General features: G+C 44.9%; 1 protein-coding gene across 1 annotated transcript; it reads right to left on the bottom strand.

Moving 5' to 3' along the window:
• Positions 1-5,295: 5,295 nt before the first annotated feature.
• LOC139072069 (processed variable antigen-like) lies at positions 5,296-6,594 on the bottom strand. Its single transcript, XM_070555258.1, has one exon. The coding sequence runs from the start codon at positions 6,592-6,594 to the stop codon at positions 5,296-5,298; it is 1,299 nt and encodes a 432-aa protein (XP_070411359.1).
• Positions 6,595-20,000: the final 13,406 nt, after the last annotated feature.

Below are 20,000 nucleotides of genomic sequence, written 5' to 3'. Positions count from 1 at the left end.
GCCTGGAAGTGACTCTGGTTATGATTTAGTACAACATAAATAAACAGATTTTAATACTTTCACACATTTGGATGATAATACTTTTATTATAATAATAATAATAATAATAATGATAATAATAATAATGATAATGATAATAATAATAATAATGATGATGATGATGATAATAATAATAATAATAATGATTATTATTATTATTATCATTATTATTAATAACAACACTACTAGTAATTATTATTATTCTGTGTATAACGTCTTGATATTATTTTTGTTTGGTTGAATACGTTTTATGTCATCTGGAATCAAAAACAGAAAAAACTGAAACATTAATTTTTATCAAATAAACATTTTAAAGATAAATTAAAATACTAATTTAAAGCAAATCTTTTTTTAATAGGTATGTTTGACAAAATTAAATATACCGACAGAAATCTAAAATCCTGTATTTAGGTTAAAAATATAAGGAGTCAAATTTATTTGCCGAGATCAGAAAATAAAATTGTGATTTTGAAACTTCAAACCTTCAGATGTGTCTTTTGGATTTGATTAGAGAATTAAAGCAGCAATAGTTAATAAAAGTGAAGTCATTAATAATTTTCAGTCTGAATAATAAATTTATTTGAAATATTTTGTTTTATATTCAGATTATTTATCAGAACAAACAAACAAACAAACAAACAAACAAATGTTTCACCCAAACCGAGGAAGTGCGTTAATGTTCTGGGAACAGTTTTTATCCATCTCTCTGCTCCCGGCGGTCCGTCTCGCGGCGCTGGAGATGTTTTCTGCAGGATGAATAAAAGTTGAGCTTTTATAGATTGGTGGCGTGTTTGGGTGAAGCAGCGGGGGAAACGTGTGCAGCCCAGCTACTCTAAACAGCTCTCCATCACTCCTGTTCAAAGAAATGGTTTGTTGTTGTTCCCTCTTAATTGGGAATGTGTCACTTCCTGACGACAAATGAATCAAAAAGCAGCAATTTTCACATCCAGGAGACATTCTCTGCTGCGGGGAGGGGGGGTGTTATAAATATGCTTCTGCAGAGCAGGAGTCCTCCCTGACCCAGAACCCCCCCCCCCCACCACCACCACCACCTTCACCCTCACCTCCACCTCCAGCCCCCAAACCTAGACTCTTTGTCACCGTGGTGATTGGTAGACTAAACAGCGAGGAATATTCACCAGATCCGCGTCCCGCTGGATCATTACAAACATTAAGGCGATACAAAAGGAAACTGGTGACCCCCCCACCCACTCTATTTTAAGTGCACAATCACTTGGACTTGAAATTACACACCAACACACATATTCTTAACATTCTTCAGTCAGTAAACAGACGGAGCGTGGAGATGCATCACCGGGCTGGGAATGTTTACATCATCCTGTCGCCCTCCGAGGCCTCGACCCACTCGGACCCGGAGAACTCTCCGCAGAACTCCAGCTGATCCGGGTTCCTCACACATATCCGTGCAGGAAGACTCCGGATAATTCAGCTATGGAAGATTTGATTCTGGAAGTATTTCTGGAGTTTGAGTCACAATATTGATGTTGGGTTGAGTTATCATCGTCATATTTATGGCTGCTGTTATTTTTAGTATCCAGGAGAAGGTGCGGGGTTCCACTGGGGGCGGGGCTTAGTGTTACAGGTTTACTTTTTGACCTTTAACCTGAACTTTGCCTTATAGAGCTAAATTTGGTCACCTTTGACATTTTATTTTCGACCGACACCTGGCTTTCATTCATGACGACTAAAACAACATTTTTAATAACTCAATTAAAAATGTAGTTTTAAAAGTTAACGGCTCAACAGCAGGTTAGTTAAAATCATGCATTCAGCTTTTTTTCTCTGATTTAAAGAGACAACGACTTTGTACCGCACGCATCTGTCAAAAGCAGATTTATGTTTTTAGATTTTCATTCATGGAAAACATCACAGAAACTCACTTTGATGTTTTTATTCAACAATAACTGAACTCATATTTTGGTAACACTTTATAATAACTACATCTTATTTAGCCTTAATTACACATGAACAAACATGTAAGTAACTACTAACAAATAATTAATTGACAAAGACTCTTACTTAATAAACAATTAACCAATGCATTAATTAATGCTTTGTTTTTAATGATTAGTCCATTGTAAAAGCTGTTTACTCATTTCTTATTCATATGTAACAAACCATTAACAAAGTACTTTTAAGCAACTGACTAACACATTAATTAATGCTTAACTTCTAATGACTAGTTTCATGTAAAAGCTGTTTATTTATGGCTTATTCATACTTAACAAACCATGAACAAAGTTCTTATTAATCAATTTATGCATTATTAATTAAGTGGATATCTAATAGCTAATCATGATGTTAATTAGCAAAATAAAAGAAATGAATAAAGTAAATCACCCTAAATTAGTTAACTTCTTCTGTTCTTCTGGTGTCAGTAAAATATTCCTATGACTGAAGTTTTTGGAGTGGTAACAAAAACATCAGGAAGGAAATTCTTGCCCCACACGTTTGCTTTATTTTGAAACTGTAGACTAAAAACCATGAGCTCAGAACCCTTTAATATTATGGTATATATTGTTATTTATTAGGTTTTTTCTATTTTAATTTCCAGTTTTTTATGTATTTCTCACTTTATGAATAATTTTCACAGTTTTTAATCCAGTTTTTAAACACATTTCTTGTTTAGGCAACAAATCAAGACTAAAAATGTGCAAAACCATCAGTTAATATGACTCATCCTGTAAGAGGGTTAAACCGTTTTAATCCAGTTAGCTGGTTGATGTCGCCCCTCCCAAGATGGCCGACTCGTTTACCGTCATCACGAGCTTATTCATCAAACGTCGCTGATGACGGAAGAAATCTTTTCCGTTTTCAGCTTCGTCCTCTTGGATGCTTTTCTGTGAAAGTCTGAATAAAGTTGGAATAAAATATTAAAACAAGTGGCGTGGAACATTTCTGGTGATTTTATGAAACATGCTGATGAGTCCTGCTTTAGCAGCAGCTAGAGTTTGAGCCGAGAGGAAAACTAACTAAATAAAATTGTTCATTTGTGCAGAAAATTTAAGTTTTTGGACCCGGACTTGATGGCCCACCACAGACCGGTACCTGAATCAGGCCGGTATCTGAATCGGACCGGTATCTGAATCAGGCCGGTATCTGAATCGGACCGGTATCTGAATCGGACCGGTACCTGAATTAGGCCGGTACCAGAATTGGTCCGGTACCACAATTGGACCGGTACCAGAACCCAGAATTTTGTTCCAGCTTGCTGTTTGGACCCAGGCTTGATGGCCCACTTGCTATAAAACGGTTCTGGAGCCCGACTCTGAGGCAGATAAGATAAAATGGCGCTGCTGCAGTAAGTGAAACCAGAATCTTTTGGGTTTTTACTTTTTAACCAAAGATTTTTGTGACTTTGTTATGAAAACTTTTCATTTCCCAGTAACAGTTTACTTAAATTCACTCTTATTGTTCTAAATCAATAAAAATAGCAAAACCAGATTTTTTTATTACTGTTTTTTGTTGAGGACGATAAGCTGTTCAACATGTCTACGTCTTCGCTTCTAGATGAAGATCTGAGGAACCGGGACGACCAGAACCAGTCTGTGACCCATTGAATAGATATGGCCCCTGGACCCCAACCAGCCGACCCAATTCTGCTGCGGCTCCACATCAGTCAGGAAGATATACTCCACTTCCTCCACAGGCCAGAAAAAAACCACGTCCCCGTCTCCATCGGTCAAGTCCCGCTGCCGATGAACTTCCATCGTCTCCACAGATGATAACAAGCCTCTTAGAGCTCGGTGGCTAATCAAGCTCAAAGGAGAGAGAGAGAGAGAGAGAGAGAGAGAGAGAGAGAGAGAGAGAGAGAGAGAGAGAGAGAGTATGATGTCACTTTCTTCTCTTCATTTCCCTTATCTTCCTCTCTCACCAGGGGGAGGTGGAGGGAGGCCTAATGGCTAGCGGGGTGGGGGGAGGGGGGTGCGGCTCCTGAGTCTCTCTACATACCAGTCATTCACTCCAACCGGAGTCAGGGAAAACCAGGAACGTCTGATTAATCATCCCAGGGTCACACAGCTTCCACGTTGCTCTGAGTTACAGACGGAGAGCCGAGAACAAAAATAATCCGAAGAAGATCTGAGCGATACAGAACTTCAGACATGAAGCTGAAATAAACAGAAACAAGTGGCTGAAGCTGTGTTTGTGTCTCCTCCAGCAGAACCCGTCTGGCCCGGAAGTACAGGGAGAGGATTACAGAACAGCATCTAAAGATTTAGATCCGTTGTCTCACATTAAAGATCAAATCACACAGAAAATAAACAGATGTTAAATCTAAATATGACATTTTTAAATAGACATTATTTCTAAATCAGAAAGTTAAATCTCAGTCTGAAGTATTACATTTTGAAATTATTTATTAGTTTAAATGTGAATTTAAACATAAACCTTTATGTAAATATGAATCCATCTCAAAGACTACAAATGATTTTTACATTTATTCTCTAAACCTTTTGAACTCAACGTTTTGGTCTCCATATATTCATCCCATCATCTCTCCTACAGGTTCTCAGAGAGGATGGACATCATTTCCTCCAAAGCTTTCTCTTTATTCCAGAATGTTCCTTTTATCCAGCTGCAGAGCTCTGGTTCTGATCCGATGAAACCTGAGGAAACATGCGACAGATCACATGATCCTAATGGCTCCTTGAACAAAAACGATGACGACATTTTCATCCCGATTCGCTCCTATGATCTTTGTTTGGTCTCTAATTTCGGTGAGAGGTGTAACTGCTGTGGGAAACCCTCGTCAGATCCAGTTCTGGATCAGGGTTGGAGGAGCGAGGTCACAGCTGTGGGAAAAGCATTTCATCCTTCACCAGAACGATGTGCAGAACATCAGTTCTCCCTGATCAGAGAACATCAGCTGATGATGAAAAACACATTCAGGAACAGCAGAGACAGCTCTGAGGTCCATTCTTCCGTCTTCTCTTCGCCTGAATCCTCGCCACCTTCATCATCGCCACCTTCATCCTCACCTAGAGGAAGAACCTACCTGCTGTAGTTAGCTTCCAGCACAGCCTCTGTGCAAAGAAACTGAGACCAAAGTGGTTCAACCGCTCAGCTCTAATAAGTGTCACAGCATTTCATGTGCACATTATTTTATTAACCAAAGAGATTTTATTTCTCTAGATTAAGAACTTCCTGTCAGATTCGACTCCTGACTGAAGTAAAAATCTCAAATGTAGCTGAAAATAAAACTTTGGACAGATTTATTTTACTCTCTAACCATATTTAGCCCGAGTGACATGTTTGCTTTTGTTTGGGTTTAAATCTTTCATCTTGATCAGCAGCTTCGTGCATCAAACTCAAACGACTTGAGACGCTGCCCTTAATGTCCTTGGTGTCCTTCATGTCCTTGGTGTCCTTCATGTCCTTGGTGTCCTTCGTGTCCTTGGTGTCCTTGGTGTCCTTCGTGTCCTTGGTGTCCTTCATGTCCTTGGTGTCCTTCGTGTCCTTGGTGTCCTTCATGTCCTTGGTGTCCTTAATGTCCTTGGTGACCTTCATGTCCTTGGTGACCTTCATGTCCTTGGTGTCCTTAATGTCCTTGGTGACCATCATGTCCTTGGTGTCCTTAATGTCCTTGGTGTCCTTCATGTCCTTGGTGTCCTTAATGTCCTTGGTGACCTTCATGTCCTTGGTGTCCTTAATGTCCTTGGTGACCTTCATGTCCTTGGTGACCATCATGTCCTTGGTGTCCTTAATGTCCTTGGTGACCTTCATGTCCTTGGTGTCCTTAATGTCCTTGGTGACCATCATGTCCTTGGTGTCCTTCATGTCCTTGGTGACCTTCATGTCCTTGGTGTCCTTAATGTCCTTGGTGACCATCATGTCCTTGGTGTCCTTAATGTCCTTGGTGTCCTTCATGTCCTTGGTGTCCTTAATGTCCTTGGTGACCTTCATGTCCTTGGTGACCATCATGTCCTTGGTGTCCTTCATGTCCTTGGTGACCTTCATGTCCTTGGTGTCCTTAATGTCCTTGGTGACCATCATGTCCTTGGTGTCCTTAATGTCCTTGGTGACCTTCATGTCCTTGGTGACCATCATGTCCTTGGTGTCCTTCATGTCCTTGGTGTCCTTCATGTCCTTGGTGACCTTCATGTCCTTGGTGTCCTTAATGTCCTTGGTGACCATCATGTCCTTGGTGTCCTTAATGTCCTTGGTGTCCTTCATGTCCTTGGTGTCCTTAATGTCCTTGGTGACCTTCATGTCCTTGGTGACCATCATGTCCTTGGTGTCCTTCATGTCCTTGGTGACCTTCATGTCCTTGGTGTCCTTAATGTCCTTGGTGACCATCATGTCCTTGGTGTCCTTAATGTCCTTGGTGACCTTCATGTCCTTGGTGTCCTTAATGTCCTTGGTGTCCTTCATGTCCTTGGTGACCTTCATGTCCTTGGTGTCCTTAATGTCCTTGGTGACCATCATGTCCTTGGTGTCCTTAATGTCCTTGGTGTCCTTCATGTCCTTGGTGTCCTTAATGTCCTTGGTGTCCTTCATGTCCTTGGTGTCCTTCATGTCCTTGGTGACCTTCATGTCCTTGTTGTGTAACTGTAAAAACACACACACACACACACACACACACACACACACACACACACACACACACACACACACACACACACACACACACACACACACACACACACATATATATATATATATATATGTGTGTTTTTACAGTTGTGTAACTGTAAAAACGTTTTATTCAGGTCGAATATGATAACATAGTTACATGTTCTTTCCCATGAGCCTCTTGCTTCACTTCTCATCTCCTCGTCATCCTCCTCATCTCCTAATGACTTGTCATCACGTCGTCTCACTTCACCTCCTCCCACATCAGCTCAGATGCTTTTTTATTTTCTTACAATCTGGAAACAATCGTTTATTAAAGGACTAAACAGGAAATCCTGCAGATGTCTTAAGCCCTGGATCCAGCATCTCTGGACATCATGGTCAGGTCCAGGTTGGACATCAGACAATCCAGGAGCTCAGCAATATCCAGGTCAAGACCTGGGAGGAGAAACTTAAGGATCAGCTTATAAGGAGAACAGTCTGAGGCTGCGATGATGTTTCAACTACGGCCAGGCTCACACGGCCGGACAGTCTGGTTGAACTTTGACACGTTCCTCCCCTCCAACAATCTTACACACCCCTATCAAGGTATAGGGTCTAATGATAGGGTCTAATAATCTTATCAGATATTCCTTCTGTGTGTGGTGTTAAGAGTGCTCTGGTCTGTTTGGTAGCACATCGGACCGCTCATATCATGAATCTGGGATATTTAACATGCTGGATTGTCGAAGGCCAAGGCGTGCGTGGTTCACAGCGAGAAACAAGCGAGCTGGCTGGTGAATGTGACATGCAGCCAATCAGATAGCGAGGTGACAAAAGCACGCTGGGCACTCTTTCTTCAAAGTCATGTTTAATCTCAAGAGCACGCTGGGCACTCTTTCTTCAAAGTCATGTTTAATCTCAAGATTTCCCGAGATTTCTCGTCTGAGCGAGCAATGTTGGTGAATGAAACCAGTTTGTGTGTACCAGTACCTTTTATCTCCTTGGGGGGCGTGGGGGGTGGGGGTGGGGTGGGGGGGGTGGAGACTCGCATTTTGAAATGTGTCCAACAGTTTTGAAATGCTGCTGTGAAGCGAGTCAGACACATTACCCGTTCCTTAAGGAGATCCTGTATGATTTGTTTATCCAGTTGGGATTTGATGTTTCCAAAGTGCTCCTTTTTTTTTAGCTGTCAACAATCTTGACACGAGACTGCTTTTCTTAATCGTGACTTTTATCTATGGGAAGATAAAATATGTACACCTCTATAAAAGGCTTACATCCTCCTTTACAAATAGGGATGAGCATCGGTATCAACATTGGTATTGGCTATCTTATTCTAACACACCTTGGCGGTCCGATCATTCAAACTGGGTCAATATTAACAACCAGTGTTAATCGCCATCTTGTTGCTGTTTGCTTGTGTTACAGTTGGGGGAGGGGTTGGTCATGTAGTATTTGTTTGGACATGTGGTGCTGGGATTATTGGGGTGGGGGGGGGGGGGGTGTCAGTAAATTTTGGTTATCGGCCATAACAGAGATGGCTCCAGAGGGGGGCCTTTTCGACCTGCGTCCGGGCGAGGGAACTCGAGATCATCATAACGCATCTTTTGGGCAGTAATTTCTCTGATCTGTCAACTAGGACCTGTTTTCCAATAGGTGACCCTACCAGAGGCATAAAGCCCCAGACAACTTAGCTCCTAGGGCCCTTCCCTGGCCCTACCCCGCCAGGGAAGGGCCCAATACAGAACACTTTCTCCCAAAGCACCTGAAAATAAGTTTTGAAAATCAGGAATCTTCTCCTTGAACCGTCACCTTATCGTGGTGGAGGAGTTTGAGTGCCCTAATGATCCTAGGAGCTATGTTGTCTGGGGGCACTTTGAGCCCCTGTTAGGGTCTCCCATGACAAATTGGTCTTAGGTGAAGGGTGAGACAAAGAACGGTTCACAGGATCTTTCATGGAAGTAAATTCAAAGAGTCGGAGTACCCGGCCCGGAGGGTTACCGGGGTCCCACTCTGGAGCCAGGCCTGGAGTTGGGGCCCATGAGCGAGCACCTGGTGGCCGGGCTTTCACCAATGGGGCCCGGCCGGGCCCAGCCTGAACCGGATACATGGGCTCATCCAACTGTGGACCCACCACCCGCAGGAGGACCATGAAGGGTCCGGTGCAATGTGGATCGGGTGGCAGACCAAGGCGGGAGCCTTGGCGGTCCGATCCCCGGACAAGAAAACTAGTTTTTGGGACATGGAACGTCACCTCGCTGGCGGGGAAGGAGCAGGAGCTTCTGGCAGAGGTTGAGCGGTACCGGCTAGATATAGTCGGACTTACCTCGACACATAGCATTGGCTCTGGAACCCAAGTCCTTGAGAGGGGTTGGACACTCTCCTTTGCTGGAGTGGCTCCAGGTGAGAGGCGGAGGGCTGGGGTTGGCTTTTTGTTAGCCCCAAGACTCTCTGCCTGTGTGTTGGGGTTTACCCCAGGGGACGAGAGGGTAGCTTTCCCTGCGCCTTCGTGTCGGGGAACGGGTCCTGACTGTTGTTTGTGCTTATGGGCCAAATATCAGTTTAGAGTACCCACACTTTTTGGAGTCCCTGGGACCAGTGCTAGATAGTGCTCCATCAGAGGACTCCGTTGTCCTGCTGGGGGACTTCAGTGCTCACGTGGGCAATGACAGCCTGACCTGGAGGGGTGTGATTGGGAGGAACGGCCCACCTGATCTGAACTCAAGTGGTGTTTTGTTATTGGACTTCTGTGCAAGCCGCAGTTTGGCCATAACGAACACCATGTTCGAACAAAAGCATGCCCATCGGTACACTTGGTACCAGGGCAGCCTAGGTCGCAGGTCGATGATAGACTTTGTAGTCGTATCATCTGACCTGCGGCCGTATGTTTTGGACACCCGAGTGAAGAGAGGAGTAGAGCTGGCAACTGATCACCACCTTGTGGTGAGTTGGATCTGATGGCAAGGGAAGATGCCGCGTAGACCTGGCAGACCCAAATGCATAGTGAGGGTCTGCTGGGAACGCCTGGCAGAAGAACCTGTTAAGACGGTCTTCAACTCCCACCTCCGGCAGAGCTTTGACCATGTCCCGAGAGCAGTGGGGGACATTGACTCCGAGTGGGCCTTGTTCCACTCTGCGATTGTTGAGGCAGCTGTTGCTAGCTGTGGTCGCAAGGTGGCTGGTGCCAGTTGTGATGGCAACCCCCGTACCCGCTGGTGGACACCAGAGGTTTGGGGAGGCGCCAGGCTGAAGAAGGAGGCCTACAGGGCGTGGCTGGTCTGTGGGTCTCCGTAGGTAGCAGACAGGTACCGGATAGCAAAGCGGGGTGCAGCAGTGGCAGTTGCCGAGGCAAAATCTTGGGCGTGGGAGGAGTTTGGTGAGGCCATGGAGAAAAACTATCTATTGGCTCCAAAGATGTTCTGGCAAACTGTCCAGCGCCTCAGGAGAGGAAGGCAGCAACTCGCTCACACTGCTTACAGTGGGGATGGGGAGCTGCTGACGTCAACTGGGGCTATAGTTGGACGGTGGAAGGAACACTTTGAGGAGCTCCTCAATCCCACCTATGCGCATTCCGAGGAGGAACCAGAGCCAGGAGACCTGGGGATGGACTGTCCAATCTCGGGGCAGAAGTTGCTGAGGTAGTCAAACAACTACACAGCGGCGGAGCCCCAGGGGCGGATGAGGTTCGTCCTGGGTATCTCAAGGCTATGGATGTCGTAGGGCTGTCATGCTTGACACATCTCTGCAACATTGCGTGGTTATCGGGGGCAGTTCCTGTGGAGTGGCAGACCGGGGTGGTGGTCCCCATCTTTAAGAAGGGTGACCTGAGGGTGTGTTCTAACTATAGGGGGATCACACTCCTCAGCCTCCCTGGAAAGGTCTACTCCAAGGTACTGGAGAGGAGGGTCCGATCGATAGCTGAATCTCAGATTGAGGAGGAGCAATGTGGTTTTCGTCCTGGCCGTGAAACTGTGGACCAGCTCTATACCCTTGCAAGGGTGATGGAGGGGTCATGGGAGTTTTTCCAACCAATCCACATGTGTTTTGTGGATTTGGAGAAGGCTTATGATCGTGTCCCCAGGGCCACCCTGTGGGGGGTGCTCTAGGAGTATGGGGTGGGTGGCTTTCTGTTAAGGGCCATCCAGTCCCTTTACCAGAGGAGCATAAGTTTGGTCCGCATAGCCGGTAGTAAGTCGGACCTGTTCCCAGTGAGGGTTGGACTCTGCCAGGGCTGCCCTTTGTCACCGGTTCTGTTCATTACCTTTATGGCGTAGCCGTGGTGTGGAGTGTGTCGAGTTTGGTGGCAGGAGAATCTCGTCTCTGCTTTTTGCGGATGATGTGGTCCTCCTAGCTTCATCCAGCTCTAACCTTCAGCTCTTGCTGGGTAGGTTTGCGAGCCAAGTGTGAAGCGGCTGGGATGAGGATCAGCACCTCCAAATCTGAGACCATGGTTCTCGACCGGAAAAGGGAGGCTTTCCAACTCCGGGTCGGGGGAGAGGTCCTACCTCAAGTGGAGGAGTTTAAGTATCTCGGGGTCTTGTTCACAAGTGAGGGTAGGAGGGATCGGGAGATCGACAGGCGGATTGGTTCGGCGTCTGCAGTGATGCGGACGCTGAGCCGATCTGTCGTGGGGAAGAGGGAGCTGAGCCAGAAAGCCAGGCTCTCGATTTACCGGTTGATCTACGTCCCAATCCTCACCTATGGCCATGAGCTTTGGGTAATGACCGAAAGAACAAGATCGCGGATACAAGCGGCCGAAATGAGTTTCCTCCGTAGGGTGGCTGGGCTCAGCCTTAGAGATAGGGTGAGGAGCTCGGACATTCGGGAGGGACTCGGAGTAGAACCGCTGCTCCTCCGGATCGAAAGGAGCCAGTTGAGGTGGTTTGGGCATCTGGTCAGGATGCCTCCTGGACGCCTCCCCAGGGAGGTGTTTCGGGCATGTCCTGCTGACAGTAGGCCCCCGGGTCGACCCAGGACACATTGGAGAGGTTACATCTCCAATCTGGTCCAGGAACGCCTTGGGGTACTGCCGGAGGAGCTGGTGGAGGTGGCCGGGGAGAGGACGGTCTGGAGCTCCCTAGTTGGGATGCTGCCTCCGCGACCCGGACCTGGATAAGCGGAGGAAGAAGACGACGACGAGGAAAGGGACATAATAAATCATTATTTTACAATTTTGTATAAATAATAATATCAGTACACAAATATTTACATAAAACAAATTCAGGTTATAAGATTTAAACATTATTTAATGGGTTTAAATAGAAAAATCGCTCCTTATGGTCTGAATCTGTTTTCCATGAAGGAAACAAAGGGGATGTGAGGTGCTCCAAACTGAAATAAAAGTCATGGAATAAAGAGGATTAGCCCGCGAAAGTCTGTGCAGTCTTTGTGAGGTTTTTGCCATGAAAGACAGGAAGTTAGAGAAGATCCATTGTGAAACCTCTGCAAGACAATCTAAGAAAGAGTTCAAGGAGTGATGGTGTCCTCTCTCAAAGGGGATATATATCTGGTTATCATCTGCATAGCATTGAAAATTACACCCCTAACAGATACAATCAAAACAACCACTGGCCCAGTACAGAACCCTGAGGAACATCACAAGAGAATGAAGCATTAGAGGAAGTAAAATGACCTAATGAGACACTAAAGGATCTCTGTCAGGTCCGACATGAACCAGTCCAAAGGGACTCCATGAACACCCACAAAATGGGCAGAAGATTTTCGTCAACAGTCAAATGCAGTCAAAAGTGTATAAAAATACCAGAATAAAGTCTCTGGATCATTAAAAACCCGGTGCAACGCTGATTCTGTACAGTGGACTGGCTCAAAACCAAATGTCAAACGTCAAAGGTCAACTATGAGTATATAACCTTCTCCAGGGCACAAAGTTCAAGTTTCTTGTCTTTCCGCTGTAGCTACTTGAGATCAGATTGGGTAACTCTTCTATTGGATACCTGTTGGTCATCTTCATTAAACAGTGAGTCCTGATGTTCGAGTCCTTTCTCGTTCGTAAAAACAAAGATAGACGTGTAGGACATCCTGGGTGACTGGTTCCCAACGATGTCCACTAGTGAAAAAAGGCAAAGCAGCTCACCACAGTTGATGCTGAGTGCAGCTGTGGGAAAATGACTTGATAACCAGTAACAGGACCCTGGAGAGATGTCCAGACAAGGCAAAGGACAAAAGAAGACCCGAGGCACTCTAAACTGTTTCAGAGTCGGCCATTCCCTCAGCCGACGCAGTTCGGTCACGCTTTTAGCACGGTGTGCCCACACAGGCCACTTCTAGTCACATGATGATGTTTTCTTTTTTATTTATATCAGGAAGGACTGACAAATATAATTTATATTATTTATTCATAAAAACAGTTTTGTCTTCCATTTCTACAGTTGGATGTAAACATCTGTGCATAAGAAAGTTTGACCTCTAAGTCATTAAAACAACAGAAGTTTTAAACTTCAGGCCTTTCCAGGTGTTTCTCCAGCCAGATGCAGGTGTCTGATTGGCTAAATCACCAGCAGGTGTGCACATGAGGGCGGCTCCTATTTAAGATGTTCAGCACCCTGATCTGTGTTTGTTCCTTTTGTTGAAGGCTGAAGCTTTTAAAACGTTGCTTCATTAGTTTGTTTCAAGGGACTGAATCTCCACTAAACCTCAGGAAGACCTGAATCACTGAGCCAACAAATAAAAGACGATAACGGGTCAGAAAGTGGTACATCATCAGAAGAGGGGAAATAAAGTCAAGTAGACTGCTGAGAGTTAGAGAAACAACCCCCCCCCCAGAGCTGATGAGGCCGACCGTGGACGTGAGCGAACGCCATGTCTGTCTGTCCTCAGAAAAGCCGGCACAACCCCACACTGGTGTGGAGGAGGATGAACAGATTAATTTATCTATCAGTCAGCTGCAGCCTGACATTGTTGTGCTTTTTGAGCAGATGTAATCAGATGGATCTCAACAATATGGCTGCAGATGGCCTGAAGAGGCACTTAGAGAGGACTGTGGTTTCAGTGTGATGGAGAGCTTGAGCCGAAGGCAGCAAACGTGTCTCCATCTGGGAGGAAAAAAAAACAACACAGCAGAATAAAACCAACATGTTGCCTCCTGTCAGGCTGCTGCACCCAAATGTTCCATTTGTTAAAACAAGAAACACTGAACTGAGACGAACCTGCAAGGAAATCATCAAATTACAAAAATCCAGATGTGAACAAGATGCAAGGAAAAAAATGTAAACGTTAAAACTCCACAAAGAACTCAACTCGGTGTGAAGGAACCAGAAATGGAACGAGACAAAAAGGCTGAAACAGAAAGTAAACGGCCTGTACTTTTATGGCGGCTTCTGAGGGTTCTACAACCCCCCAAGGCACTTCACAATACAGTCAGCCCTTCAAACACATTCACACGCTGGTGGTGATGAGCTACGATGTAGCCACAGCTGCCCTGGGGCGCGCTGACAGAGGCGAGGCTGCTGAGCACCAGCGCCACCGGTCCCTCCGACTACCACAGCAGGCGGGGGGGTGGGGGGGGTGGGGTGGGGGGGTAAGTGTCTTGTCCAAGGACACGACAGCAGCCTTCTCAGAGTCGGGATTGAACCTACTTCCCTATGATTAATGGACAACTCGCTCTACGTCCTGAGCTACTGCTGTCCTATGGTCAACTAGAAATCAGGCAACAGGAAATGAAATGTTAAAGAGTAAGTTGCAGGTAAAAGTTTTTCTAATTCATATAAAATGCTGTCCAAAAATGCTGTTAGTAAAGCTTATTGTGGGGCAGAAAATGGCAGGATCATTATTATTGGAGATATACAATCATTTATCCTCTGACTGGCTAACAGCAACATGACTCTTCCACTGCCTTCGTTCATTCTCCTCTCTTGTTGGCGTTGATGCTCCAGCGTGTTCCTCCATGTTGTGGTGTTGCTATTGCTAATGGTTAGCTTCTACCAGCTGAGACACTGGGTGTTTCTCAGTGCCGAGGAACCTTGCCTTGATGTCTTGGCCCAGCCCCCGTTGCCTAGGAGATACGTCATCGGGAGCCACCAAGACGTGTTCCAATGTTCATGTTCTACCAAGGCGTGTGTTCTCTGTTTGTTAGCCGTTTAACTAGCTGAGCAAGGATACACGGGAGGTATCTTGTAGCCTAGCCTTGGTCAAAAAATACCCACAATACACTGTGGTATTTTCAAAAAGACAGCAGATCAGAAGCCGGCAGCTACTTAGGGGACAATTTTCAAGTTTAAAAGTAAGTCAACTAATTTAAAACCTTTTTTTAGATCCAAAGAAGTTATCTATGGTTGGATAGTAGCTTAGTAGTTGCAGCTTCGGTGACTAGCGGGCTGCATGGTGGCGCAGTGGTTAGCACTGTTGCCTCGCAGCACGAAGGTCGCAGGTTCGAAACTCGGCTGCGGCCTTTCTGCGTGGAGTTGCGTGTTCTCCCCATGCATGCGTGGGTTTACTCCGGGTACTCCGGTTTCCCCCACAGATCACAACATGCCCTATAGGTTAAAAAAAATAACAATTGTAAGTCGCTTTGGGTAAAAGCGTCTGCTAAGCACATAAATATAAACATAAACATATAAAATATATCGTTATCTCTCGTGTCACGTGACGTTACGTGACCGCCATGGAAGCCGCGGTCACGTGATGCAAGTCTGTTTCATTTAACCATTTTCTTTGACCAAGGAAGGACCGTGTCCTCGTAAGCAAGGCGCATGGCCTTGCGAGGTGATGTCTTGAAATTGTCTTGACATTGAGAAACACCCACTGTCTCTCCCTCGCATGGGCGGTCCCAAGCCAAGGTGGGAGTGGCCATGAATACACATCGTCCCTGTGCCGCAGGAGACTAGCTTTTTCTGATTCGATCATTTGCCCGTGTTTTTCTTTTTTGTGACTAATGCAGGCGACGGGAGTTGGAGAACGTTTTAGCGTCCAGCTTACACGAACAATTAGAACACGGTGCAAAAGTTCAAAAAGCAAAAGCGGCTCAAACCAAGTACTGAGTACGTATGGGAGATTATACGCTTTCAGATGTCAGACGTTTAAAATCCTTGTTTTATTGATTTCATGTTTTATTCTAATTGTCTGAGATTTAGATAGAATACGTAAAGGCTTAACATATCTGCTTTGCGTGGAACGACTCTGTCTCACATATTAGTTTCACCTTTTACGTCGAGTCACTGACATCAATTACCTTTTGCACCAGTATTATATTTTATTTCAGAAAGAGCGAGTACAGGTTTGTGACCCTAGCCTGACCCCCCATTGCCCACCGAGACCTGGACCTCCTCCATAATGTCTTCACAACTGCTGCTCCTAGAACAGCTGTAGGTGTTGAAGTTTATTAAGGTCTAATGTGGGATGTGGAGTGAAGCCAAAGAAGGGAGGAGGGGGAGAAAACCCAGCAGGGAGGTGGTGGTGGTGGGGGGGTGGGGGGTGGGGGGGGTCTCTCAGGACGAATGGAAACGGGCGAAGCTCCACCACTCGGACTTAAGTTCATTTATTTACTTTCCATCTTTAAATCTAAACTGAGAATAAGTCACCCAGCGGGGGCCTTTGGATCTCCATCCAGCCGTCTCACAGTGAAGGATTATGGGTCATTAAAAAGAGGAACTGGATCAAAACAACGTGTTGGGACAAAAAACGGATTTGGCTGCCAAGACGTGGTGTAGAAACCCAACTAGAAGTCCGCGTACTTCCGTAGGGGACGTTCTGGGGCATTCGAGCGGCGTCCAATTCCCTGTCCAACGGGTCCCTGGTTTCCAGCCTCGTAGATGGTGGGGGGTGGGGGTAGAGGATGGTAAATCCTCCAGACACTGAACCCTGCTTAGAGACATTCTTCTTCTCAGCTTCACCTTGTGCTGAAAAGTAAATGTTTAAGTGAGCGACGATAAACAGCCTTAAATCATCGCTGCAGGCTGTGAGTGCACACCTTATGGGGGGAATGGAGGAATTCTGGGAATAAAAGATATTTCTGCGGGTATAAGACTCCGTGTGACTGTATGACCGAGTCATCTCCCAGACTCGCCGATCCAGCTGTGGAAAATTCAGAAAGGAAAAGGAAAAGCCGGCTGGTGGGAACCTTTATCTCTCTGATACATAACAAAAACAAATGCCTTTGCTCGGGATGTAAGCGGGGATTAAGGGCTTTTTATTTGACACAATATTCATTTAACTTTCTCTCCGTGTTTTCACGAAAGCCAAACAAATCATTAATGTAATCAGGGCTTCCAGCTGCAGCAGGAGATAGAGCTTCCACAAACACCGAGTCTGACCTGAAGCTTACAGTAAACCACCAGTCATTCAGCAACGACCCGACTTCCACATGTTTAAACACGACGGTCCCGGAGCAGAATGCCGAGCATTAATCATCACCTTTGACCTCCTAATCGTTGGGAAAAGTGTCTTTTTTTCAAAGGACTCATTAGAGCTGCCGTTTGTTTAAGGAAAACTTTAGAAATGTTTGTCCGTCTGTGAGGCACCGACGTTTCACTCAGCTGGTTATAATGATTTGATAAAGTCAAGAAAAAAAACATCAAACAAGTTTTGGGTAAAACAGTAGCCCAAATAGAGCTGCTTCTATCCGAGGTTGATGTTTTCCATGAGGATGCAGCTCCCGATCTGTGGGTGGACGATGAATGAACAGACGGGAAGCAGAATCGGACTTCAGGAAGAAAAATGTTCACCAGGAGAACAAAATCAAACGTGTCTTTCTGTCACTCAGATAAGTAACCACGTTATTCTCCTGGTGCAGTCACCCTTAAAGAAACATGTTCAGATCCTCAAGTAAAACAAGCTCTCAGAATAAAAACTAAGGGCAAAACAACTAACTGAATCAATTCAATAAATAAATAAGTGTTCACAAATATTTGACATATTTGGCTTTTATTATAATCAAACATCATGAAAAAAAATCACATATTTCTCCATCTGATTAGAAAATGTTGACTTGATATCGAAAAACATCCAATTTTTGCATCATCCTAACTTCTCCACCGTTTAAATGATGGAATTCAACAATGTTGACCAAGCTTCCTCCTTTTATTCTGCCGTGCGGAGCACCCCAGAGCTGTGTGGTCGGTCCTCGTTCTTTTTATAAATGCACCCTCTATCGCTCCCAATTCAAACTTAATTTAGCTTTAAAAAATAAATAAAACTTGTGACAGTTTCATCGGAAATAAACTGGAAGTTTCTGAGTCTCAAATCCTTTAAAAAGCAGCTGGAGGCTTTCTGTTTAAACTTCAGATCCTTTTCAAGTTATTGTATCTAACTTATCACTACTTGTTTTGTCTCTACATATAATATATAAATCTATATTTATATGAAACTTTTGCTATCGAGGCGTTTCACTCTTTCATAACTTAAAAATGCATTTGTTTTGCTGGTTAACTTAATATTTTACAAAGTGCATCTTTAGCTTCATCAGAGGCAAATTACTGTTTCATTTGGTTAAAACAGTTTTTTTTTGTAACGTATATTCATGAAATGTTTCATGGTTTCACATTTTATTGATGAAACACTTAATTATCAGATTACTCATCTTGTTTGTGTCGTTGGTTTTTAAACTGGTTTATGAAGTCCCAGCTGGACTGTTCTGGTTTGGCTGTAGAGAAGTTGGAAGTCCAGCTTTGTGGACAGCTCAGGACCCCCTCCTAATGTACCCTCCACCCCACCCACCTACCTCCTATCTGAGCTCCCAGGAAGCTGCCGGGTTCGCCTGGAGCCAGAGTTCTGCCTCATCCATCATCCTTATCAGGGAGAGTCTGGCTGCTCTGAGAGGAGGAGAAGAAAGGAGGAGAGAAGAAAAGAAATCAGGCTTTTACTTTCTAATTTAAGTCCTGGAGTTTACTGAATGTAACACCAAGAAGAAGAAGTCAGGTCTGGAGATGTGTTTTGGGTGAGGGGTGGGACGATACCAAGCGCCAGTTTCAGTTGGGGTGGGGGTTGGGGGGGTTCTGGGTTTAGACGGGGATGGAGAACTAGACTCTGACCCCACTGGACCGGAACGCTCCAGAACATCTTTTACAGCTCGGCTTCAAATAAACAAAAGTCAGAGAGCGGCGTAAAGACGGAGCGGAGGAATGTCCAGAGAGACAGTTTGAGTCCTGATAAAGTGTTTATGGAGCAGACGGAGCTGTGGATAAAGAGCCAGAACTGTCAGCGTGTCCTCAACTGGAAACACTTTCACTGCTCGGGTCGGGCTGAAGACCAGGAGCTGGTGTCGGTCCTGGACGGGAATGCAGAGCAACCAGGCTCCAGTCCTGAAGCTCAGGAAGATGCAGGTTCTGGTTTCAAAAGATGGAAACAACAAAGTTTTATTTATTAGAACTGTGTGTCTCCAGAACTTCAATTCAAGTGAATTCCAATTAATTTATTTAATTTGTTTTGTTTTATTTATTTTATTGGTCTATTTCTCTGTCACATGTTCTCATTCGGAAACCTGCCTGAATGTTAAACGTTCTCGTGAACTTTTGCTTTTGCCAGCTGTTGTGGAACCAAATGAATCACGAACATTTAAACAAAAACACATCAAACCAGAACGCAGACATTAAAAACCTTCAGGTGTGATTTCACGACGCTGTTCCTACTTCAGCTCCCAGAAGTTTGAGATCTTTCAGCTTTTGCTGGATCAGATTTAGTCTTTATGATCTGCCTCTGCTGAGCCTTCTTCATGAACCTGTTGGCTGGGTTCCATTTTCATGGACTGCCTCCAGACTATCTCCGTTTGTATCCTGATGACTTCATGTTCCAGCCAGAAGGAGCAAACATCACCTGCTGATTCTACTTCTTGCTTTAGTAGAAATGATCCAGGCAGCGGACTGTGGGCCATGGAAATCCTGAAGTGAGTCTGTGGAGGTGAACGTGTCCATTTGGGTCACGAGTAACGACCTGGGAGAGGAAACCAAAGATCAAACTCTCCGTTTCTCCAGAGGAATCAGCTCGAGAAGAACCTAGGATGGCTTTTCTGACTAATTATGATCCAAAGCAAATATTTCAAACAGGATTAAAAAAAACTTTTTCGTTCTTTACTGGGAGAAACAAGGATTTTCATAGGAGTAAAACAGGATTTCATAATAAGTTCATGAAGCCGCCTGGCTTTGCTTTTAGTTTATTTCCTTCTGTCTTTTCCTCTGATGTCGTCGACCGATCTCACCAAAACCTCCTGATGTTGCTCCTGAGGCTGTTGGGAACCATAGCAACACATCCCATTAACCAGGAAGGCAACCTGTGGAGATGGGAACAACTCATCATGTGAGACTGGGAATTCAAGAACTTAAGGAACTGGAACAAAATGGGAAAACCAAACAACAGTTAGAATTTGTGAAACTGTAAGGAATTTTAACACAAATCTCCAAGATTTGACACCATGTTGGGAAAGGAAGGTTATTTTC

Source organism: Nothobranchius furzeri, chromosome 10 (genome assembly GCF_043380555.1).
Source record: "Nothobranchius furzeri strain GRZ-AD chromosome 10, NfurGRZ-RIMD1, whole genome shotgun sequence".
NCBI lineage: Eukaryota > Metazoa > Chordata > Actinopteri > Cyprinodontiformes > Nothobranchiidae > Nothobranchius > Nothobranchius furzeri.
The sequence above is the reverse complement of the archived record's forward strand: the minus strand, read 5'-3'. Positions and strand labels throughout refer to the sequence as shown.